Source organism: Passer montanus, unplaced genomic scaffold (assembly GCF_014805655.1).
Source record: "Passer montanus isolate IOZ18808 unplaced genomic scaffold, ASM1480565v1 scaffold7, whole genome shotgun sequence".
NCBI classification, from domain to species: Eukaryota; Metazoa; Chordata; class Aves; order Passeriformes; family Passeridae; genus Passer; species Passer montanus.
Genome location: NW_024372147.1, coordinates 15,520,968 through 15,541,539, shown reverse-complemented (window position 1 = coordinate 15,541,539; position 20,572 = coordinate 15,520,968). Strand labels below are relative to the sequence as shown.

Sequence of the window (20,572 nt, the reverse complement as noted above, 5' to 3'; positions counted from 1 at the left end):
GATTATACACGTTTCTTAGTTCCTCAATTTCTTGGTACTTCAAAAAAGCAGCACAGAGGAAATCGGTTAATTTCATAGCAGCACAGTTTTCTTTTAGTATATAATAAAGGAATTTATCAGAAAATGAAGCTAATTATATGGCGTGTTTTGGAGATAGAATCAAATGCGAGTGTACTTCAACATGATAATACTGGAGCATCAAAGGAAATTTTGCTAAACATGAACAAAGCAGAAAAACAAATTTGGTGGAAAACACAGTAATAAAGCTCTTTTCTCTGAAGGCAGAAAATTTAAAAATAAAACAACAAGATCAAAAAAAGCTATTCTTATTGCAGAGGCTACATGAAGAATAAAACTATTCAGAAATAATATCTCATGTCATATGGATTTAAGTATAGTTCCTCTTACAATCCAAAGAACTTTATGGAAAGCATATTTTCCTTATGAAAATAATGACCTCATGACCTAGTGAAATGGGCCAGACTATTGCTGTGTCTGTTCATAATTGTCACATCTCACTTAATGTTGTAGTGAAACTGAGCTATCAGGTGGTATTGCAACATGAATGTAATTCAGTAGTGGTACAGTGAAAATTCATTTGCAGAGTGAAAGGGGAGCACTAGTGGAAGCTCAGCAACTTCTTTGTAAAGGGGAGGAGGTGACTGATTTGTGTTATCTCACATCCATGGTTTCTGGAGACAAAGTGTGTGCACAACATTCTCAGACTGTTTGGTGCAAAATCTCAGCTCTACAAAGACGGGGCAACTAAAAGGAGTTTTAAAAGATTTCATTCCATTATCATTCTTGTAGAAGGGTCACACAAGAGATGTAAGACTGTATGCCATTCTGTCAGAAGCTAACCTATTTCCTGGGTACCTTATAAATGCTTTTCAGCATATTGGCTTTTGCCACACAATGCTGCTAATACTTCTAACACCAATCACCTATTATTTTACCCCGCATATTGTTGCTGCAATGCATCTTTCACAGTTCTAATTCTCAAAAATATCTGGCCTTTTTGCAAGACCGTCATTTGATACTTGTTTCTAGTTCAATCTCTCTTGACAATGTCGTCTCTATTCCATGGCCTTTCTAAGTCATCACACCTTATCTCAGAGTTTGCATACAGATGTATAAAGCTGTGTGAGCTTTCAGCCAGGTTTTGAGAATCCTTTACAAATCCATTTCTCACAGCTGTCTAAGAGCACTTGATTCTCAGTCAATACTGATTTGCTTTGACTTCCTCTCACAATGTATCTGTTTTAAAGTTACAACAGGATGTGACAGGAAACAACACAGTCTCATGCAGAGTAACCGTGGTAGTTTGAGTGACAGGAGTCTAAATACCAATATGAGAACACCTTCAGAATGATTTTTTGCAAAACTTGACAAGTCAAGTATAATCTGATGTTAATGGAAATAAAACTAAAGAACCAGCCCTGAGTTTAAAACTCTCTTTGCCTTTGTTTTGATAGATTTCCTTACAGACAGAGGAGTCAGAACCAGCATGTGCAAATCCTCAGGAGAAGAGCCAAAAAGAAAAGGCAGCCTCATATTCCAGTAGCAGCAATAAGAAGCTTTCATCTAATCAATCACAATTGAGTAAAGCATCAAAACAGCAAATATCTAAGAAGTCAGGTGAAAAGTTAATACTTTATAAACCAGTGGAGGTTTGGAGTTTTTTTCTAAATGTACATGAAGAAGGCTTTTTGAAATGTGTGAGGGAAAGTTTGACAAGAAACATATAGCATGTTGAGCAAATACTCTAGTGAATACCTAAATAGTTCCAGAAATGTCTGTGCTCCATTTTACAGAATGCATGTTTTTTTTATGTTACATTCATCAGTCTTTTAGCATTGTGGTTGAGGGGATGCAGAATCATAAGTGAGAACTTCAAGCTTATCCTTACTTAAGTATGTTACATAAACAGCAGTTTAAAATAAAATTTGATCAGTCTTTAGTTAACTGTTTTTCATGTCACAGATCAAAGAACAGAACTCTCCATATATTTGGCACACAAAGATCAAATTATATTTTATAGAATATGATAATATATAGAATATAGCCTCATCAGGCACAAATCAGCATGGACTCTGATTGTACTGGTACCTTTGAGTTAGCTGTAGTGTAGATACAAACCTACTTCCAAGAGAATAAGCATCCAGCATCCTCCGGTAGTTGTATTCTCTTCTGCCTGCACATGCAGTTTTTTGTTTAGCATTTTCATCCCATGTCTAAGATTTGCATTTGTCTTGTAGCCCTGCTCCAAGTCATCTTAACCTCTAAATATTTTCACTTACAGATTTTTTGATAAAGCTGGCACTCATTGTGTGTACTTTGGTTCTTTCTGGAACCGGAGAATCATGGTACTCAAGACTTGCTAAAACTAGAACCTGTAGATCTGATAGGATCCCTCCCCTCTTAAAACCTTTTTTGCCTCCTATTTGTGCCATTATGATTTTAAAAAGCTTTGTTTCAAACATGTGTCTTATATTTTGGTCTTCTCTGGGATAGCATATCCTAGGCTACTTTTTTCCTCATAAGGGATTATTCAGATAATATTTTATTTGATAAAATTAATTACTCCCTTCATTACCAGGAGAGTGTTGCCATTTCAGAGGTGGTGCAAGAAAGTATAGCCCTTCATACAGTTGAAAGCAGTAGTAAATTTGGAGTCCAGGACAATGGCATTCAGATTGCTGTAGAAATAAAGTGAAAAATGGGATGATATTTTCTGACTTCTGGGGTTTTCAGATTTTTTGCTCTCCTATATTTTTGTCATTAACTGGCCTTTTTATCCCATCTGATTGCTTCTATGTACCACTGGTCTTCCTTATATTATTCTATTATTGAATAAAATATTTTCTTCACAAGTGACACAGTGTCACTTACATCTACAGTCAGTCACTTACTAGGCTCCCAACATTTCCATTCTGCTTATACAGAAGGAACATACAGACAGCTTCCTTCTTTTCTTATAGTTCAGCCTGTGGAAATAATTGCTCATAGACCCATGTGGAGGTATTGAAGGACAATGTCCTTGAAGTTGCTGAGGTATATCAGCCTAATTCAACCTGATTGCTAGTTACGGTAATCTCTTCATTTTATCTTTGTACTGTGCTGACTGAACTTTGTATTTGCCAAGATCTGGATCTTTCCTTCTCGTGACCCACCTGGCAATGCATCCCACAGTGAACCAGTATTTTGCAATTCACAAAACAATGTCCCATCATGCTTTTGCAAATGTTTCCTAACAGCCATGAAGCAAACTGTTGTGCATGGCAATTTAACTGGAAAACTTTGCAATTATTTCTGTTCACTTGCAGCCAATATTGCTAAGGTTCATTAGCTTAATGGGCTGTTGTAGGCCCTTTTTTTTCTTCAACGTCTCTAAAAAATCCCTAGGATGTTCTCCCATGAGTCAAAAGGGAAGAAAAGGAAGAATCAGAAAGTGGATGATTGCTTTGGGAGTTCAGAAGCTTTTAGACAAAAGACAATACATTATCTTATAGTAAAGTAGGTCTTAGATTGGATGAGTATTTTAACAATGTGATGCCTTTGTGTGCTCTAGAATCTCAAGTTTTCATTTAAAAAAGGAGCTCTTGAGTTTTTCTTGTTGCCAGTAGAGAGTAGGCCAAGCGGTGTCAGTGCAAAGAGGGTTGCCTGAAGGCTTTCTCACAGGTTTGAACAGCCTACAGTGAGCTCATTTAAAACCAAGATGGGTATATCCTCACTGTATGTTTGTCTCTACTATCACTTCAGTCTGTCTTTCATATTCTTCCAAATTGTATGACAAGCTCTGTAGTTTACTTTGAATGAAACATTGGAAAAGCCAATTTTCCAGAAGGCAGGAGGTACCTGAAGAAAGGCAGGTGTCAAGAACAGAAGATGTTGGCTACTAATGGCTAATGCTGACTGAAAAGAGCTTGTTTGATGAGATGAGGAAGATGCAGCAACTAATTGTTCATAGGAATAAAAAGGGAAAAAAACTCCCATGGATAAGAGTTGCAGAATGCTCATTGAAAAGCATAAGCTTCTGTGTTCTTTGAATAAATTACATATTTTCAAGAAATCAGAGAAAGAATACAGTAAACTCTTCAAAAATATCTGGGAAGTATGATCGTCTAATAAAAGGAACAGGAGTTTAAAAAAATTTAGCATGGATGAAAGAACTTCGGAGGATTTATATATCCTATCTCTTTGGTACCCAGTTTGAAGAGGGGGTTGTCCTTACTCTATACACATAATAAATATTTTGTTAATCTCCTTTTTCTGTTGTATCTCATAGAATTTGGTAGCTCTGTTACCTGAAGCTTCAGAATTAGAACCTCTTTGATGACCACATGATATCATTAAAGTGAATGTTGTTTGCTTTGTGAACCAATGAGAAATAAGTTTATTTGCAGTTATGGGTCCAGTTTTGCACAGGTTTAAATGACAGAGTATCTATGCCACTAAATATTACTCAATGACTGTAATCTTCAGAAATTTTTCACATCATAGCTGTAAAAATCCCAACATTTGTGTATGTGTGTATATATATATAAATATATATATATATATTCATCAAGCTATATATATATATACACACACATATATATGCCTACCTATATATAAATCACACACCTATCTTTTTTCTGATACAGAATTAGGAAGTCATAAGGAGAAGTGCAATAAAAAGTGTCCACATTTTTTAATATTTTTTTGCATATCTTTACGTGTGTAGTTTATATATTTAGCAGCCTGGTAACTTCAAAGCAGTCCATGGAGAAACCTAACATATTCTCTACCTCTATACAGTATAAAATTTCAACTTTGTTACCTTTCTTGTGTCTTCATAATTTGTTGTACCCTTTTTGAATCATCTAGGTTTTAACTAGAAATTCTTAAGTAGAGGATCTGCTTGTCATCTGACCTGTTGCACAGGACCTACCACAGCACCTTTTAACTTTTTGCTATAGTCAGTTAATGTTATTGAATAATTAAAGCAACAGTATTACACACGTTTACAGTAATTCAATTGAATTATGAAGTTTAATTTTCTGTTTACACCTAAGCATTCTTTGCGAAAAAAATTTCTAATGAACACCCAATATGTTTAGCATCTACCAGGGAAGAAGCTGTAACTGTACACAGTACCTGTAAGACAAGAGCTGGGAGAAAGATGAAAATTAGGAGAAATGCAAAAGGGGAAACTCAGCTGCATACTGCTGCTAAGAGAGGAGATGTGTCTTTGGTGAAGACTCTAATATCATCTGGAATTTCTGTCAATGAACAGGACTATGCAGGTTTAAAAATTACTCCCTTAGGAGATTGTTTTATACCACAATTTTACATAATCTGTAGTATAGACATGTTTATATCGTTTGCATCATTTTAATAAAATTACAGATTCTTGACTTAAAATTTTGAGGAGGAAAGGAAGTCATTAAACAAGCACACCAAGTGATTACATAGCTGTCATGTCAGTATAGAGGTAATGCAGACTGTTTCTCAGAACGGTCTTTTTCCTCTGCTGAAGAGCATGTTTTCAGAGATGTGTACAGAAGTGAGCTTGAAAGTTTGGTGGAGCTTATGTGCATCAGTATATGCATGTGTGAAGCACATTCAGACAGGTCTTATTTCCCTACAAAATAAGAACAAAAACCAGATGACAAGATTATGTTTTCCTTTTTCCTACCTAAATATATAGCATGCTTCTATTTTCATAGTTTTAAAATGGATACTATTCTATACTATCAAGTCTGGCAGACTTGATATTATCAAATGCTACTGGTATTAGAAATCAGATTATTAATATTGTGCTTCTGAGTTTTTAGAGTTTTTCTACTCCAGTGTTTTGTTTCTTCTATTATTTTTCTACTGCAGTAGAAAAGAAAGCAATGTTTTTCTGCTTAATATTGGATGAGCTTTTCTTTGAAGTAAACTGAATTGCACACAAAATCATTTATCTTGGCCTTTCCTGATGATTATTTGTGTAAGATTTATCTTAAATGCAGCAAAATGTAGAGTTACTAATTAGTGACCTTTGTGGATCTTTCCAGATCAGATGCATACTGTTTTATCTTGCTTTTATTAGGTTGGACAGCAATTCATGAAGCCTCTAATGGAGGATTTACTGATGTGATCTTAGAATTACTGAAAGCAGGTGCTGATGTTAACAGCAGAAGTTTCTGTGGTGTTTTACCAATACACGATGCTGTTTCTGGCAATTATTTGGAGGTACATTTTTCTTTTATGTAAAATTTCCTAACACAAATTTCCAGCAGAGGGTGAGCAAAACAAAATCCCCATTTCATTAAAGTTACAAACACAATTTTAGTGTAGGTTTGCATTTAGGAAATAAACCAGTATTCTTTAAAGTGATAAAAGTTAGAGAAAAATATTCTTCAACAGTGACAGTTGAAATTGTACAGTTAATTAACTTCTTTACTACAACAGACAAATCATAAAAATTCAGAAATTCCCTGTGGTTCTTTTTCTGGTTTGGGCTTCTTAAAAAGAGTATTAGAGTTGAAGATTCTCAATTTATTGATAGTTCAGTGCTGCTGCAGATGGGAGTGATGTACTTTGCACTTAAGAGAGAAGAATTATGTTTTAGTGATACAAAACAGTGAACAAAGTTCTCTGATAAATGTGACAATTGTTTAACACAATTCTGTTGTTTACTGCATAGAGAACAGGGTCCCAGCTGTAAGGAGGGACCTTCTGTTGAGTCATGACCTTTCTGATGTTCAGAAAGGACCCCCTCGCTTTCAAAACTCCTTCTCAGATGGCTAGATCCAGATTTCATTCCAGACTCAGTCAGCAGTTTATGTTCACAATCAATCCTTTCTACCACTTAAGTAAGATTTCAAAGTTTAGCATCAATTATGGAGAATCTATTGTGGCAGGAATTTCTCTGCCTCGAGGAGTAATGCTAAGATGTGTCCCTACTCAAGGGGAGGTCCTGGTGTGCAGCCCATTCCTGAGAGAGAGAGAGCTCAAGGGGCCCTGGGCTGTGCACTATTTATGAAGTAAGATGATTGACTTACGGTCATATTTGCATGCCAATAAGATGCCTGGGTCACTGTTGACAGTGCCCTTTGTCCCCTGCAAAGTCTGGAGGAGGCTGGATGTGCATCTATCACCACTGCCCCTGCTGGTTGTGGCTTAATCAGGAGAGGAGAGTAGCACATAGCCACAACAGCCCCTGTCATCGATGGGACATTTTTCCACTAGCTTAGCTTGCCCAAAGCCCTGTCCTACTGAACTTCAAACATTTCTTGAGAGGTAACCACAACTTCTGTGAGCAGTCTGTTTCAGTATCTCACTACCTTCATTGTAAAAAAACCTATTTTTGTAAAGAACAGATTCTGAGCTTGTTGTTTAAAAATAAACTATTTTTTAGTTTAAACCCAAACCATTCTGTGGTTCTGTAAACAAACTGTTTTGGTTAAAATGGACCTACAGTGATTATCTAGTCCAACTGTCAGATCCCTTCGGAGCCAACTAGAAGTTAAATCATATTAACATTTTCCAAATGTTCCATAAACATTGACAGGCTTGGGACATTGACCACCTCTCTAGCAAGCTCCTCTAGCACAGCTTAGACCCATTACCACTCATCTGTCGCTGGATCCCAGGGGGAGAAGATGGGTATCTCCCTCCCCATTTCCATGCTCAAGAAGGTGTAGAGAGCAGTGAGGCCACTAAGTCTCCTTTTGTCCAAACTAGACAAGCCCAAAGTGTTTAGTGGCTCCTCACAGAACATGTCTCTCAGCACTTTCACCAGCTTTGTTGCCCTCCTCTGGGCACATTCAAGGACGTTCACAAACTTCTTAAGTTGTGGTGCCTAGCGCTGCACAGAAATAAATAAAATGTTCTTTTGACAGAGTGAGTTCTGGGGACCTGAAGTGTAAAGGTGATGCCAAATTGCCTCAAACATACTTCTTCTATTTCTGTCAGGACAATTCATGTTTCATCAAATTTATCTTTTTCTGTGAGCAAGGGTAAAACAAAGGGGATGATTTCATAGCCTTGGAGCCAAACTATCAGTAGGGTTCTTGCAAACGTATAAGTGTATTATTCAGTATTTTGGGGGAAAACCAACAGAGAACATCCTGAACTTTGAGTCAGCATTCTTGTTTTAATGCATTTTCCTACTTAACTGCACTCTGAGTGTAAGAAATAAGAAGAAATGCTAAAGCTGAGAAGTCATATGTATGAAAATTCCTTCACCATCCAAGGTCTGACCTCATCAGTACTTTCATATAATCTGAATTTAGGGGGTAGATGATTCCACTGATGCCACTAATCTGATTTCCACATTTTGCGATTAAGCAAACTTGCAAGTTTTTTGGGATTAGGAAAAAAAAATATCAGTCCATGAAACAAAAACCAATGTTAAAGGAAGAAATGCACTTCTATTCTGCACTTTGGTCTTAATGCAAATTGACAAGCTCCTTTTAATTTAGATATGTGGTGTTATGTAATTGATCTGTATAACCATAAAACAGAAAAATTAGTACTGTAAAAATTACGTGTTTTGTGAAAATTTGTGAGTTGTTTGTGTATTTTAATGGAAAAAATGTAAGAAAGGTAAGATAGAAATCTGTGTTGATAATAGCCAATTACTTGTTTTGTTTAATTTGGTTGCAAGTATAATGATTGTAGAGTATCTTATTTACTTTATATACTCTTTAAAGTATCTAGAGAACCTGTGTTATTTGTGATGTATGTTAGATGTAACACATGTAGTTGTATAATATGTCCACAACAAGAATTACCACTGTACAAATAACAAAAATGCATAATAGGCAGCCAGGATTCTGCTGCAGCATGGAGCAAATCCCAATGAGAGGGATGGTTCAGGAGAAAGTGCTTTGAATCAGGCTTGTGATGAAGAAATGAAAGAACTGTTGAAGTCGTATGGTGCTATGGACTCTGTACTTCCTGTTCAAACTGTTGAAGTTACTGGTATGTTAGTTCTGTAATATAAATCATAGTATTACCTTGTAGTGTTAAGGAAAAATCACACTATTCAAGCAGTGTGACGCTTTTAATTTTGTTAACTATTGAATGCTATTTATTTATTTATTTAAGAAAATAGCATTTGTGGATGGGTTTTGTTTTTTCTGAGAGAATGAGGTAAAAAGAACATATTTGGATATTCAGAGTTTAGTTATTACCCATATTTCTCTTCACAGGAAGAGAAATGAGCAGTTTTGAAAGCAGTAGCTTTCATTTCTTTATGCTACCTAAATTTGACCTCTTTTGCATATATGAGATACTTTTCAATAGTTGATCTGCCATTTCATCTTTTTAACCTATATTAGCTAATCCAGCCTATGGTACTCCTTCAAATTAATTTTAATTTTAAATTTATTTTTTCTTAATTGTGGAGAGGGGAAATCAAAACGTCATTGTTATGACTGCTATAAAAATGATGACGCAGCTTTGGAGACACAACATGAGAAATACAGTGTGGTAAGTATGGATTACAGTTTTGTTAAACTGCTCTGTGGTATACCACTGCATAGTGACATATGCTGACTGAAAAATATATAAAGATAATTTAAATAAAAAATCCATTGAAATGTATGTAAAAACAGCATAATGCAGAGAGTTATAGTAGGTAAATTGTGGTTTACATATATGAATGTTTATTATCACCTCTCTCTGTTCATAATTTCTGTGTCTTTAAATTTATTGTGGAAATGGTAGTCAATACTGACACATATTTCTTATTGCTTATAAAAATAGGAAAAAAGGTCATGAGATCTGAAGCTTTTAAGCACATTTTCAGAATGGTTCTTTTTGAAACAGTAATGAATTGTCATCACGACGGTGAAGATATTTAGATACTGTTTATCTTAACACAGAACAACACTAATTGTTAGCTTTTCCTGGTGTCTGTAACCTATGTCTACATTGTCTACATGATCCTGTCGTGGTGCATTTCACTGTCCAATCTTTGCTGTGCACTCAGAGGTTTCTAGAGGACTCTGAGCATGGACTAGTTTGAATGCCACAGCAAACCCAGGCTGTGATAGCCCCTTCAAGAGCACGTTCTTGGCACTATGTACCTCTGTTCTACCTCTGTCATGGCGTGTTTTGTATGGTGCACTTGGCTCTACTTCTTATGGTAATTTCTGTGTTAGCAGGAGTCTGTTGCTGCCATACAGGATACAGAAAAGAAGCAGGAAGAACTGTTGCTATTTGAGTTGAGAACTTCGAAAGATGCAGGTAGACATAAATTGAAGTGTTTCACCTATTTTTAGTGGGTGCCAAATATCTTTAGCAATATAACTGCTTTTAAAACATCATTGCACATTATATATTTGAATCTCCTCTGGAAAACAGAGCTTCAGAGAATAAGATTTTAATAACACTTCTCAGGTGTGGGCACTTCCCGAAGTACTTTCTGTTGCACAGGAATGAATATTATGACAGAAAAGGAAGGCATGTCACTTGGAGGCATGTGTCTCAAGTCAACATAATTATATAAAAAGGGATCCTTAGATAAGAATGCATACTTCTGGCAGCATTATTCAATTATGAGCACATGAGCCCCTGCATGATCAAGAATGGCTATGTCTGTAGGTAAAGTAGCAGATGCAGCATTTTTATTCTGGTGTGACTAAACTTCCAGGAGCCTAACGTAAATTATGAGAGGAAAAAAGAGGATTCTTTACAGCAGACAATGTGAATGATGAGCAGTTTCAGAGATGCTGAGGCCCCGAGGTGTAATTTGTCTTAGGCTATCAAATCTCAGTTCAGATTAATCTCAAGAAGTTACTAAGTGACAGTGACTTCTCAGGTGATTGTGATGCTGCTGCTGTGTAGCTGTTGAAGTCTATTGTATCCATGCCATGATGCTTCAAGAGGCATCGCTTGCTGCCAGGATGCCTTTTACCTTGGTCTTTCTCCCCAGCTGCCCTAGGCAGGGCTGTTTAATTGGAGCATCTCATACTCATGAAACAGTTTTGCTTCTTGACAGAAAGAAAGATTTTGTTTTTAAATTTGTATTCCTAAATACAGGCTGGAGCTTTCAAATGGTATTTACAAGTAAATTTATCCCTTTAAAAATAAATGTGAAATGTGGAATTATATGGATAGCTTCAACCTCAAATTTATGGGGTATGGACTGTTAATTAAAATAGGTGCTTTCTTGAAAAATGTTTGACAAATAGGTAGATGGTACAACCGACAGATGTCTGTGCACAGACATCAGTATAATTTTGTGAATGAGCAAAATCTATCAGACTACTCCTTTTCATGTGTAATCAGACCTCTCTTGTTCAGGGGTATGAGAGAAATTAACATGGTGATCTGTTACCACTACTGACAAAAGCATTAGTAATGTAGCACCTCTTAAACTAAGTCAAAGTCATTACTATTGATGAGGCACAAGACTCAGTAAGACAAAAGAAAGTAGACTAAAATCTCAAGGTATTTCCATGCAGTGAAATCTACTACAAATAACAGATACAAAATTACTATTAAACTGCCTTAATAAGAGCAATATTTACATATTACTAAGTAGGCAAATACTGGTAGGTACTGTGAAGAAGTTTTGGGGAAACATTTTACAAATTCCAATTTAATATTGTAATTTTTCATTTTTCCTGATTATATAAAGCTTGTATTGACTTTTAGATTTTCAGGAATTAGGTTACAATTTTTAGCAAATTATCCCAGGAAGTCACTGGTTGTGACTTCTAACCCTCAAGTTATATGTCTAAGAGAAAGGGTGTATAAAGAAGAATTTATAATTGCTCTTCTTTATCATTTAACTTTATTATATGAGTTAGAAATTATGTAAAACTGGAACTAACATGCTTTTACCTTTGTATGCAACTTCAAAAATTCTAGGTTCATTAAGCTATTTTGTAGTACTTCAAATGAAAGTTTTAGGCAGCTTGTTAAGATTATGTAACTTCTGCAGGTAGCCTCAGTATAATTGTCATGTTATGTAGCTACTTGCAACACAAAGAACTTGAAAATTTTCAGGGCTTATCATCCATAGGGCAGTTCTTTAATTTATTCCTTTTTCTCTTAACAATTTCCCAAACAAGGTACTTGCACTTCAAAATTTTTCAGTACTTCTGAGAAATTCTTCAAGTTAAACTTGTATTTAATTATTTCTATAAGAATTTCATTAAAAGTGCTCCAATTGTAAGGAGCTACCAGCATGCATTACTGTATAAGGTACTGCTCTAGCAGTGTCTTTATACTGTGGCTGTGTATTTGCTGCACTAAAAATGCTATTAATGAAATATTTTCTATTTCTTATTGCCATCATAATTTTGATTATTTCAAAACATTGAACAGATGTCTATATTCAAAGGCTGTCTCAGATACAAGGTGCTTTGAATGAAATACTTGCAAACCAGAAGACAGAGAGGGATACCCTTGCTAAAAAATACAGGTAATAGAATACAAGGATTGTATTAATAGAAAGCTATTCTTTGCAGTTGTAGTAATAGAAGGAGCGTATAGTGGCATATGTGGTTTTCATTCAGATTTTTTGGAAGCATTATCGGTATTGGCTTCAGCTACCTCAGTTACATGAAAGAAGAACTTCAGAAGAACTTCAGGATTCAGCTAATGCATACTAATCAGTTGCTGTGCTCACAGTGAGCATTGAAATTAGGTAGTGAACAATACAAAATGTGTGGAAAAACACATAATCACAGAATATGCTGAGTTGGAACTGATTTACAAGGATCACTTAGTCTAGTTCCTATGCTGCACTCTCCCATTGTGCCTGAGAGCAGTGTCCAAACACAAGAGGCTTGGTGCTGTGACCACTGTCCTGGAGAGCCTGTTCCCTGTGTGAAGAACCTTTTCCTGATATCCAGCCTAAATCTTCCCTGACACAAATTGAGGCCGTTCCCTTGGGTCCTGTCACTTCTCCCACCACAGAGATCAGTGCCTGCCCCTCCTCTTCCCCTCATAAGAAGAAGATGTAGAGTGCAATGAGGTCTCCCCTCAGTGTCATCCAGGCTGAACTGACCAGGTGACCTCAGCTGCTCCTCATACGGCTTCCCCTCAAGGCCCTTCACCATCCTCGTGGTGCTCCTTTGGACACTCCCATGTCTTACATTAGGCTGTTGTGGCACCCAGAACTGCCCCCAGTACTCGAGGTGAGGCTGCCGCAGCTCAGAACAGAGCAGGACAATGCCCTCCCTTGCCTGGCTGATGCCCCCCAGGACACGGCTGGCCCTCCTGGCTGCCAGGGCACTGCTGACCTTGTTCAACTTGCCATCAACTTGGACCCCCAGGTCCTTTACCATGTTGCTGCTTTCCAGCCTCTCATTCCCAGTCTGTCCATACATTCAGGCTTGCCTCATCCCAGGTGCAGAATCCATCACCTTTCCTTATTGAACTTCACATGATTGGTGATTGTCTACTGCTCTGATTTGTTGAGGTCCCTCTGCAAGGCCCTCTCTGCTCTCAAGGGAGTCAACAGCTCCTCCCAGTTTTGTATTGTTAGTGAACTTGCCTAGTGTCCCTTCCAGTTCTGCATCCAAGGTATTAGTGAAGATGTAAAGACATTGAAGAGCACAGAGCCCTGTGGCAGGTCACCAGCCTGATGTCACCCCATTCACTAGAAGCGTCTGAGCCTGACCTGTGAGTCAGTTGCTCACTCATCATGTGATGTGTTTATCTGGACATTTTGTCCAGAAGGATCCTGTGAGAGAGGGTATCAAAAGTTTTAATGAAATCCAAGATTACATCACCTGGCTTCCCTTGATCAGCTAGGTGGTTTACCTTGTTTTAAAAGGAAATTAGGTTCGATAAGCAGGACTTTTCCCTTCATGGAGCCATGCTACCTAAGCAGAAATTAGGAAATGGGGGTATTGAGTAATTACATTCATTTTGCAGTGTCATGGAGGAAAGTAATAGCAACTCAAGACACTACTTGGAGTGTCCCTGACTCTGATTTGTTTCTTCAGCACTCCTAGATTAGGAGTGTTCAGCCAATGGCCAACAAGAGCCATTTAAAGAAACGGCTTGAAGCAAGCTTGCAGACATTTAATTCTTGTGAGAACAATTAAAATGTCAGGATTGCTCATCTTAGTGTGAGCATGGACTGTGCTAATTGGCAGCTTCATGACTCTAGCTCTCACAAGGCCCCTTTTTACTTCCTTGTGAAAAGGACTCAAGATTGTTCATGTGGTGAGCACTCACCTAACCATCCTATTCAACAGATGCTGCTAGGCCAGCTGATGAGGATGTTTCCATTCTTGCTTTTGTGGGCAGGATTTGGTTGGTCATGTAAAAGCTGCAGCGTAAAGCTTTCAGGTAGTCCCATGGCAAAATATAAAGGCTGGTTGAGCAAAGAGATTAAATATTTCTGTCACAAGCCATTTTGACAGCTATAAAATATAAGATGCACATATTACAGACTTTTTTTTTTTTAAGGATTTTATGAGGAGTTAGAGTTCAAAATCATCCTTGTGGGCAAAATAGTGACTTATCTGTTTTCTAGTATTGAGACTGAGATTGTGTTCCAGAGTGAAGTGATAAATATTTCTGGGTATTGCAGATATCCTGCAGCTAGTGTAACAGCCATCCATCAGTAGTAATGAGCTATATTCCAAATCACGTTATATTTACTTTTTTTATTTATATAGTCAGCATCTTATTTTTAATTAATTGGCTTATAACTTTTGTCACACAAGCCATAGCAGATCAGGAGGCATCATCACATTTTCCATTTTCCAGCTGACACAGAGAGAGATACTACTTACATTGTTCCCTTTCTATTCTTAAATATAGGTACTAGCATCTTCTGTACTAAGGTATATCTTTTACCTGAGAAACATTAACAGAAAATAAGTATTATATTTGTTAGTGGCTGTAAGTTACTTTGTCATTTTAGTCACAGTGTCTTTACCTCTTCAGTTGCATCTTCTTCTGTACTTGTATAGCAATAAAGCAACAAAACTTCCCAGAGCAAAAACTGCTAGAAAAATGTGTGGAAGCCTCACTGGCCTGTGTAAAAGCCCATAGCTGTCCTGGATTACTCAGTGATTGACCGTATGCTGATATGTTGCTGGTACACGTATTCCAAGCACATGAGATACCAGGCAGTATCACAGTACTGACAACAATCTTGTCAAGCTGTGTTTTTTCTGTCCTTGTTCTGAGCCATCTAGTCTTAGTGTACCTTTGTCCTGATCCCCTCAACTGTCTCTTTTGAGACTGTTATGGTGTTACCTGCCATGCCATCTCTGCAGTGGGTCACCTTAAAACCAAACCATACTGCAGTTCTGTTTCCTACAACTTCTGTTACTTCTCTGTCTTCCCAAAATGGCGCTAGAGTTGTAGTGATGCCACTTGTCTCATGAGGGGAATTAGAAGAAAATAATGTTATGCTGAGTTGATGGCTCTTGTACCAAAGAAAGTGGGGCAAATAAAGAATTCTCTTCCAGGAGAATGGAGGTAAAGTCCCCTGGGAAAGGGGTTTCACAGGAAGGAGGCTCAGTCTGGGAGAAGGGTCTGATGAAGGTACAGCATTCCCAGATTACACAGCAACATCCTAAATTGTTCTGTCCTCTTTACTTAAAGATCATGTGGCATTATTACAATGGTAGCTTTATGAAATGTTTTATTGTGTATGCCCTAAAAAAATCCTTATAGTATCATCCTTCAGGAACTTATCCTGAACTCATTTTAAAAGGCTCCAAAGTAGACCGTTGAGACATGGGATTCAATGTGCTACTATGATTTGTGGTATTGAAAGAGCACTTGGTGATACTACAGGCACAGTTTTGATTCTTTGAATTAAAGGTGGTATAGGAGTATAAATCCTGTAAATTAAGGAGTGGTATAGGCAAGGCTATTTCTGAAGCTTTTATGATTAATATTCTAATTCTATGGGATTCCCACCTGCATCTTAATTCTGTATCCCACTACGAGGTTCTGCACTTTGTTGTTCATAAACCTGGGATTTGAACATTAAACTTCATACATGATAAAACTATTGTTCAAATTCTAAATGTCAGCAGATTTTAAATGTTGAAACATATTCTTGTTCTTTGTGAGTTCTGTCTATTAACTGTTTTAATTTTGTATTTACAGTAACTCCGATGTCTTTATTTTCTGTAGGGCTTCTGTAGACTCATTTAAAAAAGGTGCGCTAAGGAAACAAGTAGTTAACCTTGCTTCTAGGCAAAAGAGCCTGTTGACTGTTGCCCAAAACCAGGAAAAATTAGTGCAGAAATTAAAAAATTACAGAAAAAAAAAGCAAATGTTCAATTCATCATCGGAGAAGCAAATCTCAAACTTAGTTACTTTTCATGAAAGCGATACAAGACGAAGTTTAACTGCTAATGAAATCATGTGTCCTAATACAGTAACATTTAGTATGGGGCTTGGTGCCAGCGGGCCTAATGGAAACAGAGTAGAAGCACATGTCTCTTTAGAGAATAGATTTTCAGGTCAGGAATGCAGCCAGCATCCACACATCTGCTTGGATGAGACAGGAGCAAATAAAGAAGCAATTACAAGCAAGGAGGCTTCTGATCATGCTTTGGCATCTGAAAACAGAGTAAGAGAATATGCCTTTGACAAAATGTCAAACATGACGAATGCTGCAGAAGTGATGACATTGCCTTCCAAACCTACTATTTCCACTGCTAAAACAAAGTGCTCACAGCAAAAAGACATTGATTGTGTAGCAATTGTAGGACAAAGAAATAGGTCTTTAAATCCCACTTCAATGACCAACACATTAAATATTGTAGAACCCCAAAGCACTGTTGTCAGTAAGAATGTCTATCAGACAACCAGTGACTGCAAGCAGATTCTTTCACATGAGGATCTGCACAGATATGTGAACAAGAAAGAAGCTTTCCAGCAACAACAGCAGCCACAGCAAGAAATTTTATTGGCATCTACAAAGAGCTTCTCTAATACATTGCAGCAAATGGTCTTTCAGAGTAGTGAGAATTCATTTAATGCCAACCCGATGCTTACTAATCTTTCCTCAAATACAGACTCTCCAGCAAATATCAGTGAGAAATCTTCACAGAGTTACGGTAATCAGGAATGGGAACAAAACCAAGTGAGATATGGATGGAAGAGTAAGAAAAAACTTCAGTTGATAGATCTGCTTGAATTGGGAAGGATAAAGCCTGGAGAAAATGTTTTAGAATTCAAACTGCAGGTAATTGTTGAGAAATTATAATAGCAATAATATTAATATTAGCAGAAAATGAAAATATCCCACACACTAAAATGGGAAATAGCAGTTCTCATGGTTTCATCTGCATCTTCAGCACTTACTAGTGAATATTTTTATTCATTGGTTATAGATAACTGTTCATGAGTTTAAAAGGAACATTATATGGATTAAGTCTTCTGTCAGCCCATAATTTTAAGACCCAGAATATTGCATAGGTAAAATTTGTATTTAACTTTGCATTACCAGTTTGCTAATATTTCTTATTGCTAGAACCAGAGTGGAATCTTTGGCTGATCTACATTGATTTTCATGAAAATCTGCATTATTTTTATACTGGAAGGAGCAGCAATGTAATCATTGTTATGACTTAATGTCATTCTTGGAAATTACTGTCAAGTCCCTCAAATAAAAAAAATGTGACATCAGGGATTTTGTAGTTCTGTAATAGGCATGAATATATGCAAAATTTCTTGCTTGCATGTTTGCTGAGTCTATAAGCACACAGTAGAAACCCCTCCTTTTTAATACAAAAGCATTTCCCTGTCCCTCCAAATAAAGAGCAGATTTTCACAACAGCTGCTCGGGGCCTGGCTTAGTATTGAGCATTTGAGGAAATCATTGACTGAATTTGCAGATGTGAGCTAGTGTCATAGTTTGACACTGGCCAAATGCCAGACACCCACAAAAGTCACTTACTTTCCCTCCCCTGCCACAGCTGGACAGAGGAGAGAGAAAAATTTAACAAAGGGTTCATGAGTTGAAATAAGGACCAGGAGAAAACACTCCAAGGGCAAAACAGGCTCAGCTTAGATGTACAAAGTGAATTTATTGTTAACAAAATCAGAGGAGGATAATGAGAAATAAAAACAAGCCCTTAAAAAATACCTTTCTCCCCTGACCCCTCCTTCCTTCCCACTCACAGGGAGAGAGGGCGTGGGGATTTTGGTCAGTTCATCATCCGAGGTTTTCTTCTGCTGCTCGGGAGAGGAGTCCTTCTCCTGCCATGCCTGTGGTCCCTCCCACAGGACACAGTTCTCTGTGAACTGTCCCGTTTCAGTCTGATGAGCTGCAGTCCTCCCACAACTGCTGCAACCTGAGTCCCTCCCACAGGCAGGCAGACAGGCCTGGAAGCAGGGCCCCCTCTCTCCATAGAGTCTCCCACTGGACCACAGCCTCCTCCGGGCATCCACCCGCTCCAGCATGGGCAGCCCCCCCACGGGCTGTGGGTGGATCTCTGCATCCCCCGTGGATCCCCATGGGCTGCAGGGGCACAGCTGCTTCACCCTGGTCTCACCACGGGCTGCAGAGGAATCTCGGCCCCAGTGCCTGGAGCACCTCCTGCCCTCCCTCTCCCCTGCCCTTGGGGTCTCCATGTGTTGTTTCCCTCACACGTTCTCACCTCCTCCTCTTCTTTGGCAAGAAAAAACTGTGTCCACTTTGTTTTGATTTTCTTCTTATATATGTTATCACAGAGACATTACCAACACCTCTAACTGGTCCAGGTTGGCCAGCAGCATGTCCATCCTCAGAGCCATCAGAGACTGGTTCTGCCAGACATGGTGGAAGCTTCTGGCAGCTTCTCACAGAAGGCACCTCTGTGCCACCCCGCCCACCCCCTGTCCCCCGCTACAATAAACCAGGCTGTGCAAAACCAACGCAGCTAGTTAATTTCCAGGGCAGCATATTGATAAAAGTATGAAAAGTTCTTTTTGGCCAACTCACCAGTTTAGTTAATGTAGAAAGAACTCCGTTTCCTACACCTATAATCTCAGGACTGCTTTTCTGCTGAGAGCTGCCATTTTGTGTTCTGGAGCATAGGGTAGTATAAGTCACAAGGGTGTACATCAGGCCATACGATGGGTATGGAGGCATGCTTCTTTTTTTTTGAAGAACATGTAATATTCCTTTGGACTATTGGACTATTTGGACTGCAAGATGACTAAATGAAAGGATGAAAAATTCAGTATTCCTACTGTAAGTTTTCAAGACAGTTGTCTGTGATAGCAGCTTGATGCATGTGGATCCTAAGGAATTGTAACCCAGTGCTGCAAGTACTAGTGTTTGGCATGTAGAAATGATCTTTACTAGGATGAAAATGACACTAATTTATGTCTTGGAAGACAGTGCTATGGAAATCAAAATTTAGAAGCCAGTGTCTGTTGCATTGCAAAGAGATGATCAGTAAATTTCCCTTCTTTATCATTATAGAGATGTATTTGATAACAACATACGTGCAATATACCAACATACAGCTGGTACACAGTCATTACTAAAGGTTAGCTTTGGACAGGCAGAATGCAGTTGTTCAATGCTGTAGACCTAGGTTGTGAAACTGTGAACTTATAAACTCAGTTGAGTGCTCGTTGAAATATTTGGGTTAATTGTCTTAATTTAATTCTTAAAGCCGGTGGATATGGTAGGAGATTGTTCAGCATTTTCTGAACAATCTATTTCTATTACTTGGATTGTTTAACCTTATTAATGATAAGTGACCTTACTAAGTTCTAACAGAGTTGATCAAGAGCTAATTGTTGCATTATTTAGCTGTGTTAGTCAACTGAGGCCAATATGACAAAACCATGACTTATTCAACTATAAACAGCTATAACATGTGCTTCTGGAGAGGTGTAAATGTTTGGTGAACTGGGCTGTATTAAAGTTATGAAAGAGGCATTAACAATAAGCTCGTTTGTACTTAATTTTGCGTAAGGTAAGGCTGTTAGGTTCCTCCTAAAACACGTAAGTTATATCCCTTGATGTAAGTGAGATTTTTGTGCGAATATGTTTCATGTTTGACTGGTTGCTGAAACTGCACTCTGACATATATGTACCTTGTATGGCAGTTTCTTGTTGCACAGATTTGCCTCATGTGAGTGCCTGAGTTCACTGTTGCACATTAATTTATTCAAAGCCTTGTTATGTGTAAGAAGAACTAAGATACAAATACAGTTCTGACAAACACACATAGGGAGATTTATCCTCTGATTGGCTAAAGCATCTTATTCTGGTGGAATAAATCATCTTATTTTATACAGTTTTTGATAGTGGCATTAGATTACTTAACTTTTTTCCAAAGAAAAACAGAACTAGCTGCAGCTTTTCAGCTATATTGTGATTTGGCATTTTTCATGTTTAAAAGATATTATATTTGTTAATTTATTAATTGAAATTATTTCTATTTTTTTTAGGAATTTAGTCATAAAGCGACGCTCTTGAAGAATGGCAAGATCAGAACCAGTAAAGGACAAATATTACAGAATCCAGTTCAGTGGATTAAAGATCTACTAGGAAGTGATATTTCTGTGACATGGAAGTACGTGTGGAATAAGGTAGGCCTGATGTGATTCCCGAAGTTAGCAATAATGAATGGCTATAACAGGTTTCACTAATCTA

At 37.7% G+C, this 20,572-nt stretch overlaps 1 protein-coding gene across 1 annotated transcript in view; it reads left to right on the top strand.

Annotated features, from left to right (window-relative positions):
- Nucleotides 1-20,572, top strand: part of ANKRD31 (ankyrin repeat domain 31) — a 64,037-nt gene that overhangs the window by 27,514 nt on the left and 15,951 nt on the right. Inside the window, exons 14-21 of the mRNA XM_039729716.1 lie at nucleotides 1,476-1,638; nucleotides 5,103-5,288; nucleotides 6,080-6,222; nucleotides 8,799-8,958; nucleotides 9,386-9,468; nucleotides 10,146-10,227; nucleotides 16,992-17,161; nucleotides 20,368-20,508. Coding sequence (XP_039585650.1) covers nucleotides 1,476-1,638; nucleotides 5,103-5,288; nucleotides 6,080-6,222; nucleotides 8,799-8,958; nucleotides 9,386-9,468; nucleotides 10,146-10,227; nucleotides 16,992-17,161; nucleotides 20,368-20,508 — 1,128 coding nt within the window. The remainder of the gene's footprint in view (nucleotides 1-1,475; nucleotides 1,639-5,102; nucleotides 5,289-6,079; nucleotides 6,223-8,798; nucleotides 8,959-9,385; nucleotides 9,469-10,145; nucleotides 10,228-16,991; nucleotides 17,162-20,367; nucleotides 20,509-20,572) is intronic.